This window comes from Sphaeramia orbicularis, chromosome 21 (genome assembly GCF_902148855.1).
Source record: "Sphaeramia orbicularis chromosome 21, fSphaOr1.1, whole genome shotgun sequence".
Lineage (NCBI taxonomy): Eukaryota > Metazoa > Chordata > Actinopteri > Kurtiformes > Apogonidae > Sphaeramia > Sphaeramia orbicularis.
The window spans coordinates 19,354,845-19,376,210 of NC_043977.1; the positions used below are offsets into that span (position 1 = coordinate 19,354,845).

General features: G+C 35.3%; 1 protein-coding gene across 1 annotated transcript in view; it reads left to right on the forward strand.

The window, feature by feature from the left end:
• The window catches only part of LOC115412749 (skin secretory protein xP2), a 29,135-nt gene extending 15,083 nt beyond the window's left edge, over positions 1 to 14,052 (forward strand). Inside the window, exons 6-10 of the mRNA XM_030125390.1 lie at positions 587 to 667; positions 3,315 to 3,332; positions 6,879 to 6,992; positions 9,642 to 9,704; positions 11,298 to 14,052. Of these exons, the coding sequence (XP_029981250.1) occupies positions 587 to 667; positions 3,315 to 3,332; positions 6,879 to 6,992; positions 9,642 to 9,704; positions 11,298 to 11,326 (305 nt within the window). The 3' untranslated portion in view covers positions 11,327 to 14,052. The remainder of the gene's footprint in view (positions 1 to 586; positions 668 to 3,314; positions 3,333 to 6,878; positions 6,993 to 9,641; positions 9,705 to 11,297) is intronic.
• The last annotated feature ends 7,314 nt before the right edge of the window (positions 14,053 to 21,366 follow it).

Below are 21,366 nucleotides of genomic sequence, written 5' to 3' on the forward strand. Positions count from 1 at the left end.
TTCAGGAAATGTTGATATTGGCACAAGGAACAAAGAATGAAATTTTGGTTGGGATTGGGGGGGGGGGGGGGGGGGGGGCAGAAAGGAACAAATACTTAAGTTTTAGTGGTGTGGGGTGGGTTGACGAAATTTTCAGGAAATGTTGATATTAGCACAAGGAACAAAAAATGATTAAATTTTGGTGGTGATCGGGTGGGGGCCGATTTTTTTTGTTGTCTGTCTGTTAGTAAGATGACGCAAAAAGTTAAGGAAGGATTTTGATGAAATTTTCAGGAAATGTTGATACTGGCTCAAGGAACAACTGAATAAATTTTGGTGGTGATCGAGGGGGCGGATTTTTTGTTTGTTTGTCTGTCTGTTAGCAATATAACTCAAAAAGTTATGAACAGATTTGGATGAAATTTTCAGGAAATGTTGATACTAGCACAAGGAACACATAATTAAATTTTGGTGGTGATCGGGGGGGCTGATCTGCCTCCGAGTGCTTTTCTAGTTATTATTAAGATGGAACCCGTGCACTATAGTGATACCTAAAGGGACTATTATTGCATTTCTGTTACTGATAATGTAATTGTGTCATCTTTAGGTTTCGACTTGAGTGACGCACTGTCCCCACAGAGTACAGACAGTCCACAACAGTCAGAGATCCGCAGCGAAGAAACTGAAGGTTCGTACGATTTATTAATTACTATCTGTTATTAGTTGTGCAGTTCAAGAATCTTTGGTAACGCAGCCAATAATACCAGCAGGCACCGGTCTAGGGATTGGCTCGATGATTTTTCTTTCTAAACTCTCACTCAATCTTGTGAATGCTGCTTTTATCACTTTGCATGCACTTTGAAACTATGCAGAATGATCTGATTAGGCCAGTATATGTCAGCAGCTGGATGTCTTTTGGATCAACAGCAGCTCTGCTCAAGGAAATAACAATTCTCCTTTTCTAAAATGGAGGGCATGTTTGTAATGTGTTTCAGCTCATGGCAAGAAGAGTATGCACTCGATCCCAAAGCCAAGCTATTGTTTTAAACTTCCTTATTCACTCCTCTTTATATCTTTCTGTTTTAATCGTATTAGTTTTCATTTCTAATAAATTGTGAGGCAGTCATTAACCCATAAAGACCCAAACATCCACTAGTGACCAAACCATTTACTGATATAAAAGTTAAATACCTGTTTGATCCATTAATCCTATCAATACATGTAAATAGTTGGTGTAAAATACAGTTTGTCGTCTTTCCATTGTCATCAGATATGACTGATTTGGAGGTTCAGAGGCTCTGTAGTGAACGTGGAAACACCGTCATCTTCTACAACATTGATTCACCAGTAAAACCCATGGAGTTTGTTAAATAAAAGTGGACGGAGACACTTAGTTTATGTTCAGTTAATGATAGATTTTACTGCAAAAGTCATTTTTTTCTCCCATTTTCTCTGTTTTTTATATAATAACCCTCAACTGTAATTTGAGCTTTTATAAACGTCTAAATGATCAGTAAATTACAATTAGGAAAATACCTGATTTTCACTTAAGAATGCAAATTACTGAACATAATATGAGAATAAATGGTTATAAATCACTTAAGAAAAGTTAAAAAATAGAGAAAACATCATTTAGGAACTGCCACAAAAGTAGCACTGGGTCTTTATGAGTTAATCTAGCATCAATATAACAATGTTATCCACTGCTGATTGTTTTGTTGCGCTGGACAACTTAAACCATAAAGACCCAGTGCTGCTTTCGTGGCAGCTTCCGAATGAATTTTCCTCTCTATTTAACCTTTTTTATGTGATTTATCACCATTTACTCTCATATTATCGTCTGTATTTTGTATTTTTTCAGTGAAAATTGGGTATTTTCCTGTATTTAATTTACTGATCATGTAGATTTTCATAAAAGCTCAGATTAAAGTTGAGGGTTATTATATCAAAAACAGAAAAAACTGAAGAAAAAGTGATCTTTTTCAGCAAATATATCAATAACTTAACGTAAACCAAGCATCTTCATTCTTGGTCACTGATCCAACTCCATGGGTTTTACTGGTGAATCAATGTTGTAGGAGATGACGGTGTTTCCATGTTCACTACGGAGCCTCTGAACATCTGAATGGGTCATATCTGATGATCATGAAAAGATGACAAACTGTATTTTACACCAATTATTTACATGTATTGATAGAATTAAACATTTTTGATCAGTAGAGGAGTTTGGGTCTTTATGGGTTAAACACTGTGCACCCAAGTACCTTTTAGAAATCTTCAGGCAGATCATAATTTATTGAGACTTTTAACATGTTTTTTATTTCTTTCTTCTCTAAAAAACAGGCCGACTTTATTCATTTTACCTCTAGTGAAAGTATAATCACTAGCCACGGGGCAATTTAACAGAAGTGCGTGAATAGAAGATCTTTCTAGAACAGCTTGTCTTAATGTTCACCCATTTATTCCCCATCTGTAAACTGATCGTGTAGGTTGGTGTAGTATAATCATTATGGAGCTCTTCTTTAGTGCTGTGTTATTAGCAGCTTTGTCAAGTCGAAGCAGGTACCGGCCAACCGTGATGTCGAATGCGTTTACAGACAGCGGCGATAACAAAGTAGTTTGCATAGGGATCATTTTTAAGATCAGAGACAGGGACAGACATAGAGTTTGTGTGTGTCTGCCTTGGGTATTTTATCTCCAATATTATACCAGCATCTGCACGATTGCACAAATGGAACATTGCACGGTGTTGCGTTTGTGTGGGTTTTTGCATGCTGGTTAGAACAGAAACTCTTAATTTCTGAACGCCCCCAAGGCTGAAACAACCACAAATTACATGCATACCTACTTTTTATTTCCTTTCACATGCTTGGTCACACTCTTTGCTATTTATTTACTTCTGACACATGCATGAGTCACATGTTTAAATGGATAAATCCCAATCATACATCTGTCTTTCAGACATTTGTGCACTTCTTAAACCTGGTGAAACACACAGGATATTACTAGCATGCCTGTGAGAATACAAATAGGATACTACAGTCAGCGGAAAATATCTTTGTCCTATTGTTTTAGTACAAACACTTTGATCTACTGGTCTTCTTTCAGAATTAATACCCCTTTCTAGTCACACTATATATATTAGAAATGCTGCTTCTGGAAGTCTCCTGTAGCAGATCGCAGTTCACAGGTGCATGTTTCTGCATGTTTGGACTTATTTGAATAAATCGTTCACTACCATCTTTTTTATTGTGTAACTTCCATTGTATTTCTAAGTGCTTTCGATCTGATTTATGATTTTTAAGTGTATTTCTGTCTTTTCTTTTTCTGCACAGATGCACCTAAGGCCAAAGGTAAGCGTACTTTATCTCCTTCTTGTATTGTTTTGTGACACTGAAAAAGCCCTAAGGTGTATTCTTGCTGCTGCTGCTACTCCGCTGACATTTTCCATACTTTCTTTTATCACTTGAACTTAACTTTGAACTTGCGTAACTTTCTGTCAGTGGGAAAGTCTTGCCACTGCAGAAGTTAACGTGTTTGACTCAAGAACTAAACTAGTTTCAGTAACTATGTAAAAAACACAATAGAGCAGAACACCTTTATTTTAAAATCATAGTAACATAAAACAGGTGTTGTGTGTTTCTTTGACTTCTGATGCTTTATTTATATACATTTAATTCACATTTTAGCCTGTCACTAGTCGCTTTTCCATTCACCCTCAAATATAACTTGCACATAACAATTTTCCTGTTGGAAAAATGACTATTTCAGGAAAACTTTAAAAGTTTTTGCGCTGGCAAGAAGTGGTTTTTCGGGCATAGCAAAACTGCAGTGGAAAGACCTTTTTCCACAACTAGACTCACGTGAATTAAAAAAATGCATGTTGACAGACATTACAACAAGCAAAGAAGAAGAGTTTTAAAAGAAACATGGCGCGGTATGTGTGGACGCACCAGGAAACCGAATAATTTTTAATTTAGCACGGGATTGAGGGGTAATATATAATAATAATAATGAATATATCTGTAAATCAACATGATATTTCCATTTGTCACCATCTTTATGGAATGACTTCTCGTGTCGTCTCACGATAATAAATAAACAAATCATCGCATTTGTGATTTAATGGAAAAACCAACATTACCTACTTCTGTTTTTTCGACATTTAGAAAATATCTGTAAAGTTTTGCGCAGATGTCCAATGGAACAGCGACTACTTTATCTTTTTGTGTGTTTATGCACTGTTTGAGTTACTTAAGGCTCGTAAAAGTAGTATCGATGAAAAAACAAACATGAGCACACTGACTCAGGTCACTTTTTGTATCAACACGTCCTTCATGAATAAAATTTGTTGCTTGGAGTCAGAGCGCAGGGGTTGCTTCCTTCAGTTTGTGTGTGTTCAGGCAGTTGCTTTAATCCAGTCAAACTTGTATGTTATGTGTTAATGATCATGTACATACATGTCCTACCTACACCCACATTGTTTTACTGACTCACTTTCTCACATTTTTATTCAACTTAGTTTCACTACTGACTCATTTGTCCGTTTAATTAAGTGACTCACGCACCTACATGTTTTTGACTCATCTCACTCACACGTTTTTTCTCATCTTTTGTTTACTGTTGTGATTCACTGTTTTGGTTTGTTGTTTTGTACTACACCTGTGGAGTCAAACATCACATTTTCACTAAAAAGCTGATCAAAAGCAAGTATAAATTTATTTTAGCTCTCAAAGTTAGCTCTTTTTTAATTTTCTTGTACTTATCTTATGCTAATGTTGACTCTGATACACAGGCCTAGTTTGAGTACTTTTACAGTCGCGGAAAATAATTATTAGACCATCAAAAGTCCTCAAAAACAATGGTTATGCAATCAAGTACTAACTCCTGTGTGTATCATGTGACTAAAACAGACAGAAAAGAAAACATGGAATGCCTAAAAGCACTGTTTTTGTCAGTACAATGTCATAGATATTGATGTAAGAACTGAAGTGATTTTCGTTATTATCAAGAAAATCATGGAAAATGGCTAGATATCAGCTCTGAAATTCAACTCTTATGAGATATTTTCGTTATTATCATTATATTTGTCCAAACAAATGTACCTTTAGTTGTATCAGGCATTAAAATGAACAAGAAATTGAAGAAAACAAGGGATGGTCTAATAATTTTTTCCGCAACTGTGTGTCTCCAATTTGGCCACGATTTACAATCTGAATCATTATTTTTATCACCTGTTGTAAAGTGTAGCCCAGTTTTATATCCAAACATATTTTTGCTGTTTCTGATTTGAATTTTATTTGGAATACACACTGTGATGTGGCACCTTTTGTAGTTATTTGACTCCAATTCTGCATATTTGAAGTGTAATTATTACAATATTGAGACGAATTACAGTACAAGAAACAGTATACTGGTGTTTGGTCCATTTAAAATAAGTATTACTGGAGTTGTAAAAGCTGGATAGCACTTATTTAATTTTTCAATGACAAAATCTGGATGCTTTCATAAAAATAGATTATATCACAAACAAAGATTATCCATTATGTAAGACTGTCAGATTTCCAGTCATAGCCTGTAGTTTTTATGATAACTGATAGCACAAATAAAGAGATTGGAAATGTCAGAGAGATTTATGACATTAATTAGAAACAGAATGCAATAAAGACATAGACTTTTTTTTTTTTTGTAATGACTTCCAAATGAAGTGATTTACTTTTACTTCTTGTTGTTTTATTTTCTGCATTGTTCACGGAAAAGCGTGTTTAATTTACTGACCATGTTCATGAAAGGTCAGAATAAATTCAGCGGTTACCTTATTCAAACCTGAAAAGAAAGTGACTTTTTCAGCAAAATATACAAGTATACATATCTACAGCCTATTTTATTAAAGAATTAATGTTGCAGAGGAGGATGGTGTTTGAGTGTTTGCTACAGAATCTCTGAACATCCAAAAAAAAAAAAAAAAAAAAGATACACCTAATGCCACTAAAAAGCTGAGAAACTGCATTTTACCTGAATTATTTAACTGTATTGATAGGATTAGTTCAGATGTTATTAACCATTTTAGATGAGCAGATGCTTCTGGTCACTAGTGGCTGTTTGGGTGTTTAATGGTTTTTAATTATCAGAAAGCCTGTAATATAGTTTCTTCACTAACCCAGTTTATCAAGTATTTGTTTAATGTGTAATCTAATACCAGAAAATATTGGTTAGATATACATACCGTATATTTTTCATCATATTCTTGATTTATATGGATTTTATTCTTAAATATCTCATCTTACATGCCTTTTTGAAATTTAGTACAAAAACTGTCTTTTATTCAAAGTAGTAACTGCTCACATATCTATTGTGTTCTGCAAAAACTTGTGTCGCTATGTTATTTTACATGCCACAAGTACATTATGTCTTATGCTTTCTGGCGATCCTCTCGGTCCACCTGCAGGAGGACTTATCAGAACGTTGGTAGTGCTGTCATACTGTATGCATGTGTCTGTTTTTCTGCATGTGATAGCTGCAATGACTGGCATTTCCTGAATGCTATGACACACCTTGAATACTATTCCCTTCGGTGTTGTCATAGTAACAGGGTGGCAGGTGCAGAAAGATTCATGCTGTTACTGTGAATGCCTTAAGGGGCTTAAATTATAGCATATACAAGTGAAGAAGAGTCTCTCACATACACACACATACATGTTATTGAGCCTTGCAGATGAAATGCTATTCATTATTTCCGCTACAACAGAAATACTCAGTGCCAGTTCATAATAGGTGACATTTTCAGTGGCCTAGAAAAGATGTTCAAGTGAAAAACTGAGCCTACTTTGTTAAAATAGTGCTTTAGAGGTGCAAACTTTAACGTGTCAGTAACATGTATTTGCCTGTTTCCTCTTCAGAGGGTTCAGGTTCCTTAGCGGCCATCCTGTCTGCGGTTGTCGTGGCAGCAGTGGGAGCAGTCACCGGATACTTCACCTATGTGAAGAAGAAACTGTGCTTCCAAAATAGACAGGGTAAGTGTCTGGATGACTTATTAAATTTTCAGAATAATTAAAAAAAAAAAAAAACTTAGAATACAAATCATAAGTAGACCCTTGTGTCTATATGTTTTGGTTTTAATCTCAATGCTGTTCAGGTCGCATTATAAAAACAGTGAAACAGAACTTCCAGATGTTATTTACTGAATTTAAAATAACTCGTATCAGAGCTTCAGATTCTTTAAGAGTAAATAAAACCATGCAGGACTGTACAGTATCTGACTGGCTGTAATGAACTTGAAATGGAGCTACAGGCATCTTTGCTTTACTTACTTCACAAAAAAATCAAATCAAAATCCAGAACTTATTTTTAGACAATAGATCTTGAAAAAACTAATTTCAAGAAATCTTACCAAGATTATTTCCATTTGTTCCATTGGCAGATTTTTTTGGTTGAATTGAGCAAAAAAATGTTGAATTAAATTTATTTAATATTGAACATTAAAATTAAACGTTGTAATGCTAATGCTAGATGAGATTAATGAGAAGCTATCATTTAACATTAGCTCAACCATGAACTCCTTGAAGATGGCTCTGACCCCTTCACACTACCACAACTCCGCCTATTTCGTCCAAATATGGTCGCTCCCACCCCCAAATGAGCCAAAATTTAAACTACTCGCTTCAAAATTTATGAAAAATTAGTGTTTTTTTTTAACCTCCTATCTGCAAATTTTTAGATTTTAAGTTTTCACATTAAATGGTGAGAACAAGGATGACTCCACATTTTCACACTATCTGCGAGATAATCCTGCCCTTTCTTATGACATGAAGGTCACCTGACAACAACAACAAAGACCATACTATAATAAAACTAAACCATCAATCAATCAATCAAATTTTATTTATATAGTGCCGAATCATAACAAAAGTTATCTCATGATACTTTACATATAGAGCCAATTGGAACCAGACTCTGAAGCCAATTTACAGAAACCCAACAGAAAACATAATGAGACCATCAGTTCCTTCAAGTGCTATGGCAACAATGTGACACATAATATTATTAAGCACATGTAAAGCTGTGAATTATTAATTTAATGTATTATTAAAAAGTTCATCATTTGTACTTAATGCAACTTAAATATTTAATACAATGGAGGTTATTTGACTTACTTGTTGTAAGTTATTTTTCCTATATACGCTGTTGCCCATAATATTGGTTGGAATTAAATGGTAATATCATGTTGTTAATTCTTGATAGATAAAGTGCAACTGGGACTCAGTATGTAATAATTCCTCTTGGGCTAAGGTGATTACTGATGTGAATAAAAAGGAATAAAAAATAAATAAAATCATTCCAACTTTATGGGTAACAGTATATTTGACAAAAAATAGCTCAGGGTTTTGACCAATTGAAGCTTTAAGTAAAATTTTGTTGGCTAAAAAAAAAAAATGTTCGGTTTGCCTCATAACAAAAAAAATAATTACAAGGGATTTCGTGCTTAGCTCAACAAATTATCTCACTTTTCACAACATTTGTATAAAAGACATCAATACCGTACAATAAATTAATAAAACATATGGACAGCATGTTTTTCAACTTTTTCATCATCAGAGTATCATTGAACTTTATTTACTTTTTAATTCTCAAAATCAGCAAAAATTGAACAGTTATTTCAATTAATTACCTTATTTATAGGCATTAAAATAAGTCAGTATCCTTTCATTGTCAAAAATCATATAGTTTTCTCCTGAAACTGTTCAGGATGTAATCCATAAATGACTTGAATATGTTTATTTCAACTTAGTTTACTATTATCTTTTTTTGTTACTTTTATTTCCTGACAATTAATTCACTCCAGTCTCACTTTTTAACGTTGTAGGTTCAAGTGCAAGATAGGCAGGTTGTGCGTTTTGGTCTAAATAGTCCAAGTTATAGGGGTCAGCAATTCTTTGAAACAAAGCAGACTCAGCTTTACTGCTTTTAGAATGTCATCAACATCCTGCATACCAATACTGCCAATTCGGCAAAGTTTTTATTTACCGTCAACATGAGCATAGATCCCTGAGCTTTACCGATGTAGGGCAAAAGTCAGATTCAACATTTAGGATTAAACTTTGAAGTCATTTAGTTCAGTTCAAGTATCAAAATTGGAACGGATTCATGAATTCTGCTCTTGTGTAGTCGTTTAATAATAATTTCAGAGACAGCTCATTCACTAGTCATGAATATAAATGAATCTCCCTCCGATGGAATCTGAAGAATTGTAATTGCTAATGTCATCAGCTTGTACAGCCAGAAGCCTCTTCACTGATAATAACTGGAATGGATTTGAGCTTTTACAGCATATAAAACGAAGCAATGTTTCACGGTGATGGTAATAAGCAATTAGAACTAAGAAATATTAACATCCCCAGAAACTCCCCTTGGGTGCTGTTCCTGTCATTCCCTAATTTATGGTCAACGAAGCTATACAGCCATGCAAATACTTGAAGAGTGACAAATCCCACATTGTTAAATTAGCTAAAGGGGACAACATAAAGTGATCTTTTCTAATGAGTAGGAAAAGGATTTCATTAGTTAAATGCCTGTGAAATCAGAATTGGCATATGAAACCTTGTCTGCCTTCTTTTTCTGTGTCTTTCTTCTGCACCCCTCTGATTTTGTCAATCTGTGATTAGAAGCAGATCCAGAAGCTGCACGCAAAGCTGACGCAGCAGCAGAGGCTCAGTCAGATCCCCAAGGTACGAAACACATGTAAACAGGCTACACACAAGATATATTACTTTAACCCATAAAGACCCACTGCTACTTTTGTGGTAGTTTCCAAATGAATCTTTCTCTCTATTTAACGTTTCTTACATGATTTATTACCATTTATTATAATATTATCCTCTGTATTTTGTGTTTTTTAGTGTATATCATGTATTTTCCTATATTTAATTTACCAATCATGTAGATGTTCATTAAGACTCAGATTAAAGATGATGGTTATTGTACCAGAAAGAGAGAAAAGTGAGGAAACAGTCACTTTTTCCAACAAAGATATTAATAACTGAATATAAAAACAAGTATCTCCATCCAACTCCGTGGGCTTTACTGGTGAATCAGTGTAGAAGATGACAGTGTTTCCATGGTAACGTCCAAATGGGTCATATCTGATGACCATGAAAAGACAAGAGACTGCATTTTACAGCAATTATTTACATGTATTGATAGGATTAATGGATCAACAGGTATTAAACAGTTTAGAGCAGTAGATACTTTTAATTATACTTTTCTTTTGTTCAGACAAGGTATAGTTTTTAGATGTTAGCTGCTTGACAGTTTCGTCTGTGACTCCAGTCTTTCACCGAAGTGTCATCCGACGTGCTGCTGATGTGTCATTTATCAGCTGGTCGGCTCGACTAACCAATCAGAGCCAGTCGAGCCGACCACGCCTCCCCCGCCTTGGATGGTTTCTGGATGAATGATGAATGACATATCAGCAGCACGTCAGATGACACTTCTGAGAAAGACTGGAGTCACAGTCGAAACTGTCAAGCAGGTAACATCTAAAAACTATACCTTGTCTGAACAAAAGAAAAAGGAAAGTATAATTAAAAGTGTCTACTGCTCTAAACTGTTTAATACCTGTTGATCCATTAATCCTATCAATACATGTAAATAATTGCTGTAAAATGCAGTGTCAGATATAACCCATTTGGACGCTACTGTGGAAACACTGTCATCTTCTACATTGGTCCACCAGTAAAATCCATGGAGTTGGATGAAGATACTTGTTTTTACATTCAGTTATTAATATATTTGTTGAAAAAGTGACTTTTTCCTCAGTTTTCTCTCTTTCTGGTACAATAACCTTAAACTTTAATCTGAGTCTTAATGAACATCTACATGATCGGTAAATTGAATATAGGAAAATACATGATATACACTAAAAAACACAAAATACAAAGGATAATATTATAATAAATGGTGATAAATCATTTAAGAAATGTTAAATAGAGAGAAAGATTCATTTGGAAACTACCACAAAAGTAGCAGTGGGTCTTTATGGGTCTTTATGGGTTAAACTACATTAACAGAAGACAAAATGAACGTCATTTATTTATTTATTAGGGACAGTGCATATTAATGAACATCTCCAACATTTGCAGCTGTAAATATGCCAGATTGTAGCAGCAGTACTAATTTCCATCTGTAGTCCCTCATCATTAGCCTTAGTAGACACTTTTGGTCACCGGTAGATGTTTGGGTCTTTATGGGTTAAACACATGTCATGCTTTTACTTCTTCATGAACTTTGTGATTTGATTATGCCATTCTTTCTATTTTCAGTTCTGAGCAACCTGCTGCCCTCGTCTTAAACCTGCAATGATCACATGACTGCCTGGACCAACTACAGTCAAGCAAAGTGGCAATCTCACTGTTATGCTCTACCCTCTGTAGAGCTAAATTACTGTGAGGCCCTAGAGTAGGGCTGTGTGTATGTGCATATGTGTGTGTGTGTGTGTGTGTGTGTGTGTTTCATTGTGTGTGTGTGTGTGTGTGTGTGTGTGTTTGCAGGTGCGATTGTTGTCTGTGTGTATTCATGCTTGTGTGTTCAGAAATATGGGGTAGGAGTTAGAGTAGAGAAAATACGTAAATATATGTGAACTATAACAGTTTTAAGATTGTCACAACATAATCTATGAAAACTATTTCTCAGAATGTTTTTGTTAACCAAATTCATTTAAAAGTGGCCATTAGGAGATTAAATCTCACATTGAATATGACCATGAAATGGCTAAACCATAAAAAAAAACAAAACTTTTTATTTTTCATTTAAGTGGCCACTATTCTGTTATTATAATTCAGTGTGAATATAATCCAGAGACAGATATTGATATTGTAGACATTTAACCTAGTACTGAATTCATGCATTTTCTTTCATTCTGTCATTGCAGGTTTTTTAGCGTAGTTGTCTGCAGTGGTTGCAATACAAATGTAGGGTTAAGTAGATTACAGGGGGCTTCAGTACCTACCACTGTATTTCCCAGACCCCAGATGACAATGTAATGATCCGAACTGTTTTGACGGGTCTCTGATGTCAGTGTATGTTTGTGTGTGTTTCTGTTCCAGTGTGTGTTTTGATCGGTGAAGGGGCTTAGGTGTAAATCCTGTTGGGCGACTACCACTTCTCTTGAGTCAATTTCAACCAATTCAATGGAGTCACATTTTACACCAATATTTCTTTTAGAGACTTTGTCAATGAATTAACACACACACATCAAAAAAAAAAAAAAAAAAAAGATCAGTTTGGTCATAAACAGAAGATGCTTTACTGGGGGTGAGTTGAAATGAAGTTTAACCCTGTTCCTGTCAATGGATGAATGTTCACGTGGACATAGACATGGACACGGACACAGGTCAAGTAGTGATGTTTTAGGCATCGTTCTGATGTACAGTAGTGTGTATCAGTCATGTGGTGATGCAGTAATTTCTCCTCCATAGTGCCTTTCACTGGCACAGCCTGGCTTGATCGACCCAGAGACACTCAAAGAAGAGTGAAAACTTGCAAAATAGTAAATGAATGTATCCAACACACACACACACTATAATTATGTACCGACACTTTGGATCTTAGTCGCATAATTCTTTACATATCTCAAACAGCAACATTATTGTATAGTTTTGTAACAGCTGCTGTATCTTCAGTCATAGTGCGCTGGTTTTCTGTAATACTCGTATCTTCGTTGTGTGTCTCTAAAGTTGAGCAAGCCACGTGCTGTCGCGGTGTTTTTTTGTATCATTCGTATTTCCACATTACGAACACCACTCACCTGTGACTTTTATATGAATACTTTACATTTAGCAAGTGGTGCCTACGAGCTGACAACAGATAGATTTCAGCCAACTCGTCCGCTTTGGTATTTTGTGACTAATATTGTGAAAGGCCTCAGAATCAGCGCTATCTATCGCCTTTTTTAAAGCCCAACTTTATTCTGTTTTTTTTTTTTTTTATTGTTGTTGTTGTTGTTTTTTTTGCCACTGTAGCACAAAAATACTAACTTCTGAATGTCTTTTTGTTGCCTTGCAGTTTTGTACTTGCTCTGCTCCCTTTAAACTCTGAAAAGGTTCTAGAGGTCACGTAGTGCTGCAGTACATGTTAAGTGTGTTACTTGTAAAGCACCATATAGCTGCAATACAGGACAGAGACTGTTGCTTAACAGCCTTGCCTCAAGTTGAAAAATATGAATAATCTGTGATGTCACATCAGTAAATTCTACTGTATGAACTGTGTGGGCTCGACGCTGGGTCAAAGCTCTGTTTGACATGCCTTCTTTAGCCTGTAATCTGTGATAGACTGACTTTCTCTCGACGCGAGGAACGAACCGAAAAGTGCGTCTGAAACATTTTTGCTACATCTGCTGCAACGGCATAGGGTGACAATGCACAAAATACCAACAAAAACACACAGTACAAACTTTTGGATACAGCCACAGATGCCTTTAAAATAAAAAAAAATCACTTATTTTCTGCAGCACCAATAGGACTCGTCAATAGCACACCGCTGTCCGCCGATAAACACAAATCATGACAGCCAATCCCTTAAAACACTGACTGCTTGTGTTTTTGAGCCTACCCAACATTTATAACCGCAACCTAAGCAGTCTGATTCCTTGTAAACACAAATTATTGGAGCACGGCATCCAAACCTGAATGTAAACAGAGGAATCGGAGACGTATTGGGTCCTGAAGTGCACTTTCACAGATAATACTAGGGCATCGATCACAGCGCCGACCAGTCCTGCCTTAAAGACGCCATCAACAATAAGAAACAGTGAAACAAGCAGAGATGTTTGATGCAGGTGATTTTATTAACACAATATTAACGGGAGAAGCACTTTCCTATCCTGTATACATCTTGACTCATTAGCATATTTAGACAATTCACTTTTGACTTAGACTAGTGTAAGACTCGACTCTTTTTATTTAAATATTCTGTGTTTTTATTTTATGTAGGATCTGTCTTCATTAAGTCATCTGGCACTTGTTCTTTCTGGAATTGTGTAAATAATGTTTGAGGAGACATTAAATAGTTTTCGTGGGAGTTTGTGTTGTCTCTTTTGTTTTATGTGTGTGTGTACGTGTGTCTCTTTGCATTAATAAGGGTGCAGTGAACTACATTCATATTGGGGTCTTTCCATGAAACGGTTTATTTTGGTATCTGGGACTTTACCAGCTTTTTAAACCCAGTAATAAAAGAGAAATTTAGACATATTTCCCCCCAGGATGTACCTAATGATGACCTAATGACTTATACTCTTGCTCTGAGCCATCCCAAAATTAATGAATTTTTAATAAAGTATTGGGGCCAAAAATAGGACCAAAACTGGGGCAGGAAAAGCTCCCTAGGGTTTTTTCTTTGAAATTTAACCTTTATGTACCCTGGCAAGCAATTAAGAACAGATTCTTATTTACAAATGCAGCCTGATCAAATAGCAATGGCTCCTTGAGGGGTAGGGGTGGGGGGGCTAAAAGTAAAAACATGGTTAAACAATTACAGAAACAAACAGTTAATAAATAAGTACATTACAACAATAACAGTGAGACCTGTCCGTGCATTTGATCTGGAAAACATGGCTTGAAATAATCTTATATACCACTATAAATAAAGACACTGTGTTAAATTTAACATTCCTAGTGGTTTGCTAATCCAGACATGCAGGTTTTTCATGACTCAGCAGTGTCATTCCAGGTTTCCCCTCGTGTCCACTTGTGTTACACGCGGAACCTGCCCATTTAAAGACAAATAAATCGTGAGTGATTTTGCAACAGCGAGCATTTTTGTGAAACACTCTCCCTTGCATATTTACTTCAATGCCCAAAATGTGCCTGTGAGAGAATAAAAAGATATTTTTAAAAAATAGTAGCATGTAATTTTTGTGTCTGTTTGACCTTGTTACATGCAGATTTTTGCATAAAAATAAAATTGAAAAAAAAAGTTATATTTTATCTCAGTAAATATTTATATTTAAAATAGACTCAAAGTGCTTCCAAACTTGCTTCATAACATTAGTCTACATCTGTTTGAATGTTTAGCCTCTCTGTCCTGTTTTAGGGTACACTTTCATTGAAGCACCCATATACATAATGATAATTGTGATTTTTTTTGTCTAATTAACCCTTTATAGGGCACTCAGAAATACTCTGAAATTCAAAAATTCAACCTTAGTGTGTTATTGGAGGACATATTAAAATTTTTTCATTGTTATGTAGAAAATCAAGGTCAATGAAGTTACCATATTTGGTTCCTTATCTGTAAGTGGCAAAAAAAAAAAAAAAAAAAATCCAAGAGGTATATAGCAAAAAAAAAAAAAAAAATACAAGAAAAACACATGTACAGTGAAAAGAAAATCACTTGTAGAACATTAGACCAACATAAGTGCTGATCCAGACCCCTGTCCACTTCCACATTATCCCTTTGAACATCATTCCTTACATTAGTACCATTACTTCATGGTACCTAACAAAGCAGGTACACTCACTGTTCATGCAGAGGTGGACCTTACAGACCCTGTAGACCACATTGGACCTGAGATTGTTGCCTCAGTGTCCTCACTGTAACTGTTGCTGTCACTGTCTTGAAATGTTTGTGGAAATTACCAAAAATAGTCACTTGCCCGACAAAAGGGTTAAAACAGAAATTATGCAAACCAAGCAATAAAACAAAAGGACTTGGTTGTAAAATTATTATTTTACCATTGCTCTGTATTGTATTTCACTGATCTACTCTTTTTTTATTTTTAGAAATGATCTGCCTCTGAGATTAAATGTGTTAAATTGTCTATATTTTATTAAGATAAATTTGAAAAAAAAAAAAAAAAAAGACAAAATGCTGGTTAGCTGGCGTTTTCAGTGTATGAGATAAAGAGTTAAAATTTTTAATCAGATTAATCACAGGGTTGTTGTAGATTAATTTCAATTAATCACGATTAAATATTCATTTTTAATCTATGTTCAAGAAAGACTCAAGAAAGACTCAAGAAAGAAGGGAATATATAGGCACTTAACATGTTTATTTATCTTTTAGTTTTTTTCTAACTTGTCTTGTCCAACATCCTAACAGCAGAATGGTAGTCTGGCTACCTTTTGGTGCTGAACAAATTCGCTTTGCCAAGGGAAACTTCATAAAGTATTCAAAGCTCCCCTTGGTATTCTACTGTCTTTATTTGTGGGGGGGGGGATGAAGGGGGAAGAACAAGGAAGATTTAACATGCTAAACACCTTCAACAGTTTCAACAAATCAACTTAAAACAAAAGAACTTGAACCAACTGTTCCATCTTGTCCTTATATTTCCACCCAGAGGGCCAACGTGCTGTTTAGTGTCTCCCATTTTATGGGTTGGTTCTGCTACCGGGTCAACTGACCATTTGCACATGTGCGACGCTAACTCTACTTGGACAAACTGCCCGAAATGTGTTGGCAGAGACGTTCAGAGTCATTCTATAGTTATATAGTTCAATAGATGGTAGAGGTTTCTATTATTTGTACTAACTGTTGTAGCAGTAGTAGTAGTACATCCACTGTTAATACTTGTATTTGTAGTAGTAGTTATGGACCTTTGTTCTGGTTTTTAGTAATTATACTAACACCAGCTGATCTACTTTTGACAGTTCTAGTTCAGTTATCTGTGCATCAATTGCATCCATGTGTCTCCCCCTACTCCCCCCTTCTCCCCCAGTCTCTCTATTTTTCTCTCTCTCTCTTTCTCTTTTCCTTTACCTTCTATCTTTTTACCCCAATCTTCCAGGAGTCTGGGTCTGCTCCAGGTTTCTGCCTGTTAAAAGAATGTTTTTCCTCACCACTGTCACCAGTCACAAGTATTTGCTCCTGGAGGATTCTGTTGGGTTTCTGTCAATTGGCCTCAAAGTCTGGTTTCGACCGGCCCTATATGTAAAGTGTCATGAGATAACTTTTGTTATGATTTGGCACTATATAAATAAAATTTGATTTGATTCTGTGCTGCAGATGGGTTAATTGCATTAAAGATTTTAAATCAGATTAACCCTTTCATGCATAGTGGTCACTGCAGTGGACAGTTCTTCTCCAGCTGTTCTCTTGTATATTCATGGGTTTAGTTGTTTTAGTTCCATATCAACCAACACAGTGGACACTTATGCATCATCTCATAAATTGCAATTCATGCCATTACTGTAACTTTGCGGTTCTTGATTGGTTCTTGAGTGAAAATCAATTGTTAATATTTTTTTTTTTTTTTTTTTTTTTTTTTACATATTATCTCCATGAGGTGAGTAATAACTAGTATTAGAATATGTTAGAATGTGAGAAAACATCAGATTAGCTGCATTAAACATGGTTTCATTTCACTGTTTTCATATCACTTTATGATATTGGGTTTTAAATACCTGTTTCTTTCCTTCAAGAATAAAATTCATGGTGTAGCTGAGTGGACATTTTTGTAACTCCATAAAAACCAGGTTGATTAAAAAAAAAAAAAAAAAAAAAAATCAATCACATTGTTTTTTTTTTCATGCCTAAAGAGGAATAAAAACACTCAGGAAAAAAAAAAAAATCCTGATTAAGGTTCTCATAATTCATGCATGAAAGGGTTAATCATGATGATGTATTAATCTGCATTAACGTGTTAATTTTGACAGCCCTTATACAATAGATTTATAAATCTTCCACTAGAAAGAACCTGAAAACTGAATGTATTGTAATGTGTAGACAGTCTTTTGAGGTGGTCTAGTAGATCTGAGACAAACATTCTTTTTAAGTAAAACCCATGATCAGAATTTCACACTTTGTCCCAAAACTGTATCTTGGAAACTATAACCGCTACATATTTTTTCTTTATTAGTGACTCAAACTTGGCAAAATGTCACTGTCATCAGTAGGCTTATTGGTTTGTGGCACGGAGGCAAAGAGCAAGGCTGAGGCAACATGTCCAGGTGCAGACCATAGTTTCCTTTATTTGTTCTCACCAAAATGCAGGGAAAAATATTTACAAAAAGACATAGGTAAGAAGTTAAAATATACTGTCTGTGCAAAGCGTCATCCAAGTCCAGTCCAGGCAGCACACGCACTACATGATGAAAAAGAGCAGCCTTTTATAGGCTGTCCTATCCCCCAGCCTATCCTATGCTGACTGCACAGGTAGGTTTCCCATCCCCCCAGTTAACTATTTAAAGCCAAAAATTTCCCAACAGTGCCACTATTTACCACATTAACAACATATAAAAACTATACTATACTTTTTTAAATCAACATTGAACAATTTTAAAATATCCATAAGATAATTTTAATAGTTCATCCAATTAAAACACCCCTGCTAATCCTACCACAATGGTCCCTCCCGGAACCTTCTTAAAGGTGCTCTGGTGGCCCAGGGGACTCTTTTTGCCAGAACACCTGGGACCAGACACAAAGACACAGGTAAGGTCATTTCATGCAATTACCCCATCCATCTTCAAATTTACCTATTCTTTTTCCTCCATTTTCAGACCACATCGCCACCAAGAGCGACACAACAAACAATAAACACTTTAAAACATAATGTGTGTCTTCTTATTCAGTAATGGACTTGCTACAGTAGAGTCATATCTTATTCTTATAGACCAATGATTTCAGCCCTGTCCACCATCAGACAGCTGCCACCTTTTTGTCTTACATGTGGAAAAATGACCCAAATTTATTTACAATTATAGAAAAAAATATTTATTTGTGTTGTTGCTGCAACACAGATAATTAATTAAGAGTAGATTCTTACTTTGAATAGCACCTGCAGTAACTATGATGCATATTAGAGACATTAGACATAACTAGCATAACTGTCATAATAGTAATTAAACACATTTTCCAGTCTCAGATATGTAGATTGTTTTACTGGTGCTGCTAATGATCAGTTATTTCAGTCAACAATCCAAACAAAACAAAAATGATCCAAACATCTGTAGAATGTCATGAAATTAATAACAGCATTATCAAAACAGAGTCGTGATCATTAGGGATTATAAATAATAGGTAACATATGTACATTCACAAAGAGCTTTGAGCAGCACCTCATTACAAAAACAGCGGAATATTGACGTACATTTGTGATAATAGTTTACAAGGGGATAACCTTCTCAAAGCAAAATTACAAAGAGCTTTACAAGAGAATGATAAAAAAAAAAAAAGAACAGTTAAAAATGCAACATAAACTTATTAGGTTCTAACACGTAACATAACAGAATGAGGAACAATTACTCTAGTATACATGTGACCTGTAGCATGTGACTTATTATTATATTTTGTTATAATTTCATATCATATGTTCTTCTATAATCAGTTCTTAACTAACTTACCTGGTTAACCCATGAAGACCCAAACAGCCACCAGCAACCGAAAGCATCGACTGATATAACATGTTTAATAACTTCTGATCCACTAATCCTATCAATACATGTAAATAATTGGTGTAAAATACAGTTTGGCATCTTTTCATAGTCATCAGATATGACCCATTTGGATGTTCAGAGGCTCTGTAGTGAATCATCTACAACATTGATTCACCAGTAAAATCCATGAAGTTTAATAAATGACAGTGGATGGAGACACTTGGTTTACATTCATTTAATGATAGATTTTGATGAAATTGTCACTTTTTCTTCAATTTTCTCTATTTCTGACATAATAACCTTCAACTTCAATCTGAGCTTTTACGAACATCTATATGATCAGTAAATTAAATATGGGAAAATTCCTAATTTTCACTGAAAAAACACAAAATACAGAGGGTAATATTATGATAAATGGTGATAAATTGCTTAAAGAAAGGTTAAATAGAGAGGGAAAATCATTTGGGAACTGACACAAAAATAACACTGGGTCTTTATGGGTGAAAGAAAGAAAGAAAGAAAGAGAAAAAGTGGTAGGAAGGATAGATAGATAGATAGATAGATAGATAGATAGATAGATAGATAGATAGATAGATAGATAGATAGATAGATAGATAGATAGATAGATAGATAGATAGATAGATAGATAGATAGATAGATAGATAGATAGATGAACGATTAGAACAATTAGAATGAACAAACGAACAAAAGAATGAACGAACGAAAGAATGAAAGAAAGAACTCATAAAGAGAGAGAAACGACTGTGAAAGAGAAAGAGTTTAGATCCTTTACTATACGAATGACAGCAGTGGAGAGGAGAGGATGGGACGAAAGAAAGAAAGAAAGAAAGAAAGAAAGAAAGAAGGACGGACGGACAGACGGACGGAAGGAAGGAAGGAAGGAAGGAAGGAAAGAAAGAAAGAAAGAAAGAAAGAAGACAGACAGAATTCTTTCTTTTTCTTTCTCCTTTTCAGACAGAATTCTTTCTTTTTCTTTCTCCTTTTCAGACAGAATTCTTCCTTTTTCTTTCTCCTTTTCAGACAGAATTCTTCCTTTTTCTTTCTCCTTTTAATTCCTCTTTTCTCTCTTTTTCTGGAGTGTGTAAGGACACCTGTGACGTAACAGTGGTGGTTCGTTATCCATCATTCCAGCCGTTTTATTGGCCTGTTTATTCTTCAGACTCCAAACATGGAGATTTTATTGTTTGATGCATTAAACATAATTGGGGCTGAATGGTGTTGATTGTGACTCATTCAGGTTGTCATAGCATGTGGTGGAGGCTCTAATTAGGAGGTTTGCAGTTTGTCTGGGTGCGTTGGCTGATGGCTTTGACCTGGATATGTGCACGTACAGGAATCGAGCGAGGATTTGTTTGGCAAGAAATTCTTATGCAGGTTCCCACATTTTATTTGAGTGTGCCTGAGGACTATCTTTAAGAACCTGTCACTATAAATCATTCTCAACGCTCAGAACCGTGTATCCTGAATGAGCTCCCTTCTATAAAAACCTGGCATGTCAAGAATTTCCAGTCATGTCTCATGATGCCTGTTTACTGTTCCTGAGCTTCATGAAGTTTCAAAACAAACTCCAGTGAGTAAAGGAAGTCATAAAGAGACCGAGAAACGACTGTGAAAAGGAAAGAGTTTAGATCCTTTACTATACTAATGACAACAGCAGAGAGGAAAGGATGGGACGAAAGAAAGAAAGAAAGAAAGAAAGAAAGAAAGAAAGAAAGAAAGAAAGAAAGAAAGAAAGAAAGAAGTCATAAAGAGACCGAGAAACGACTGTGAAAAGGGAAAGAGTTTAGATCTTTTACTATACTAATGACAACAGCGGAGAGGAAAGGATGGGACGAAAGAAAGAAAGAAAGAAAGAAAGAAAGAAAGAAAGAAAGAAAGAAAGAAGTCATAAAGAGACCGAGAAACGACTGTGAAAAGGGAAAGAGTTTAGATCTTTACTATACTAATGACAACAGCGGAGAGGAAAGGATGGGACGAAAGAAAGAAAGAAAGAAAGAAA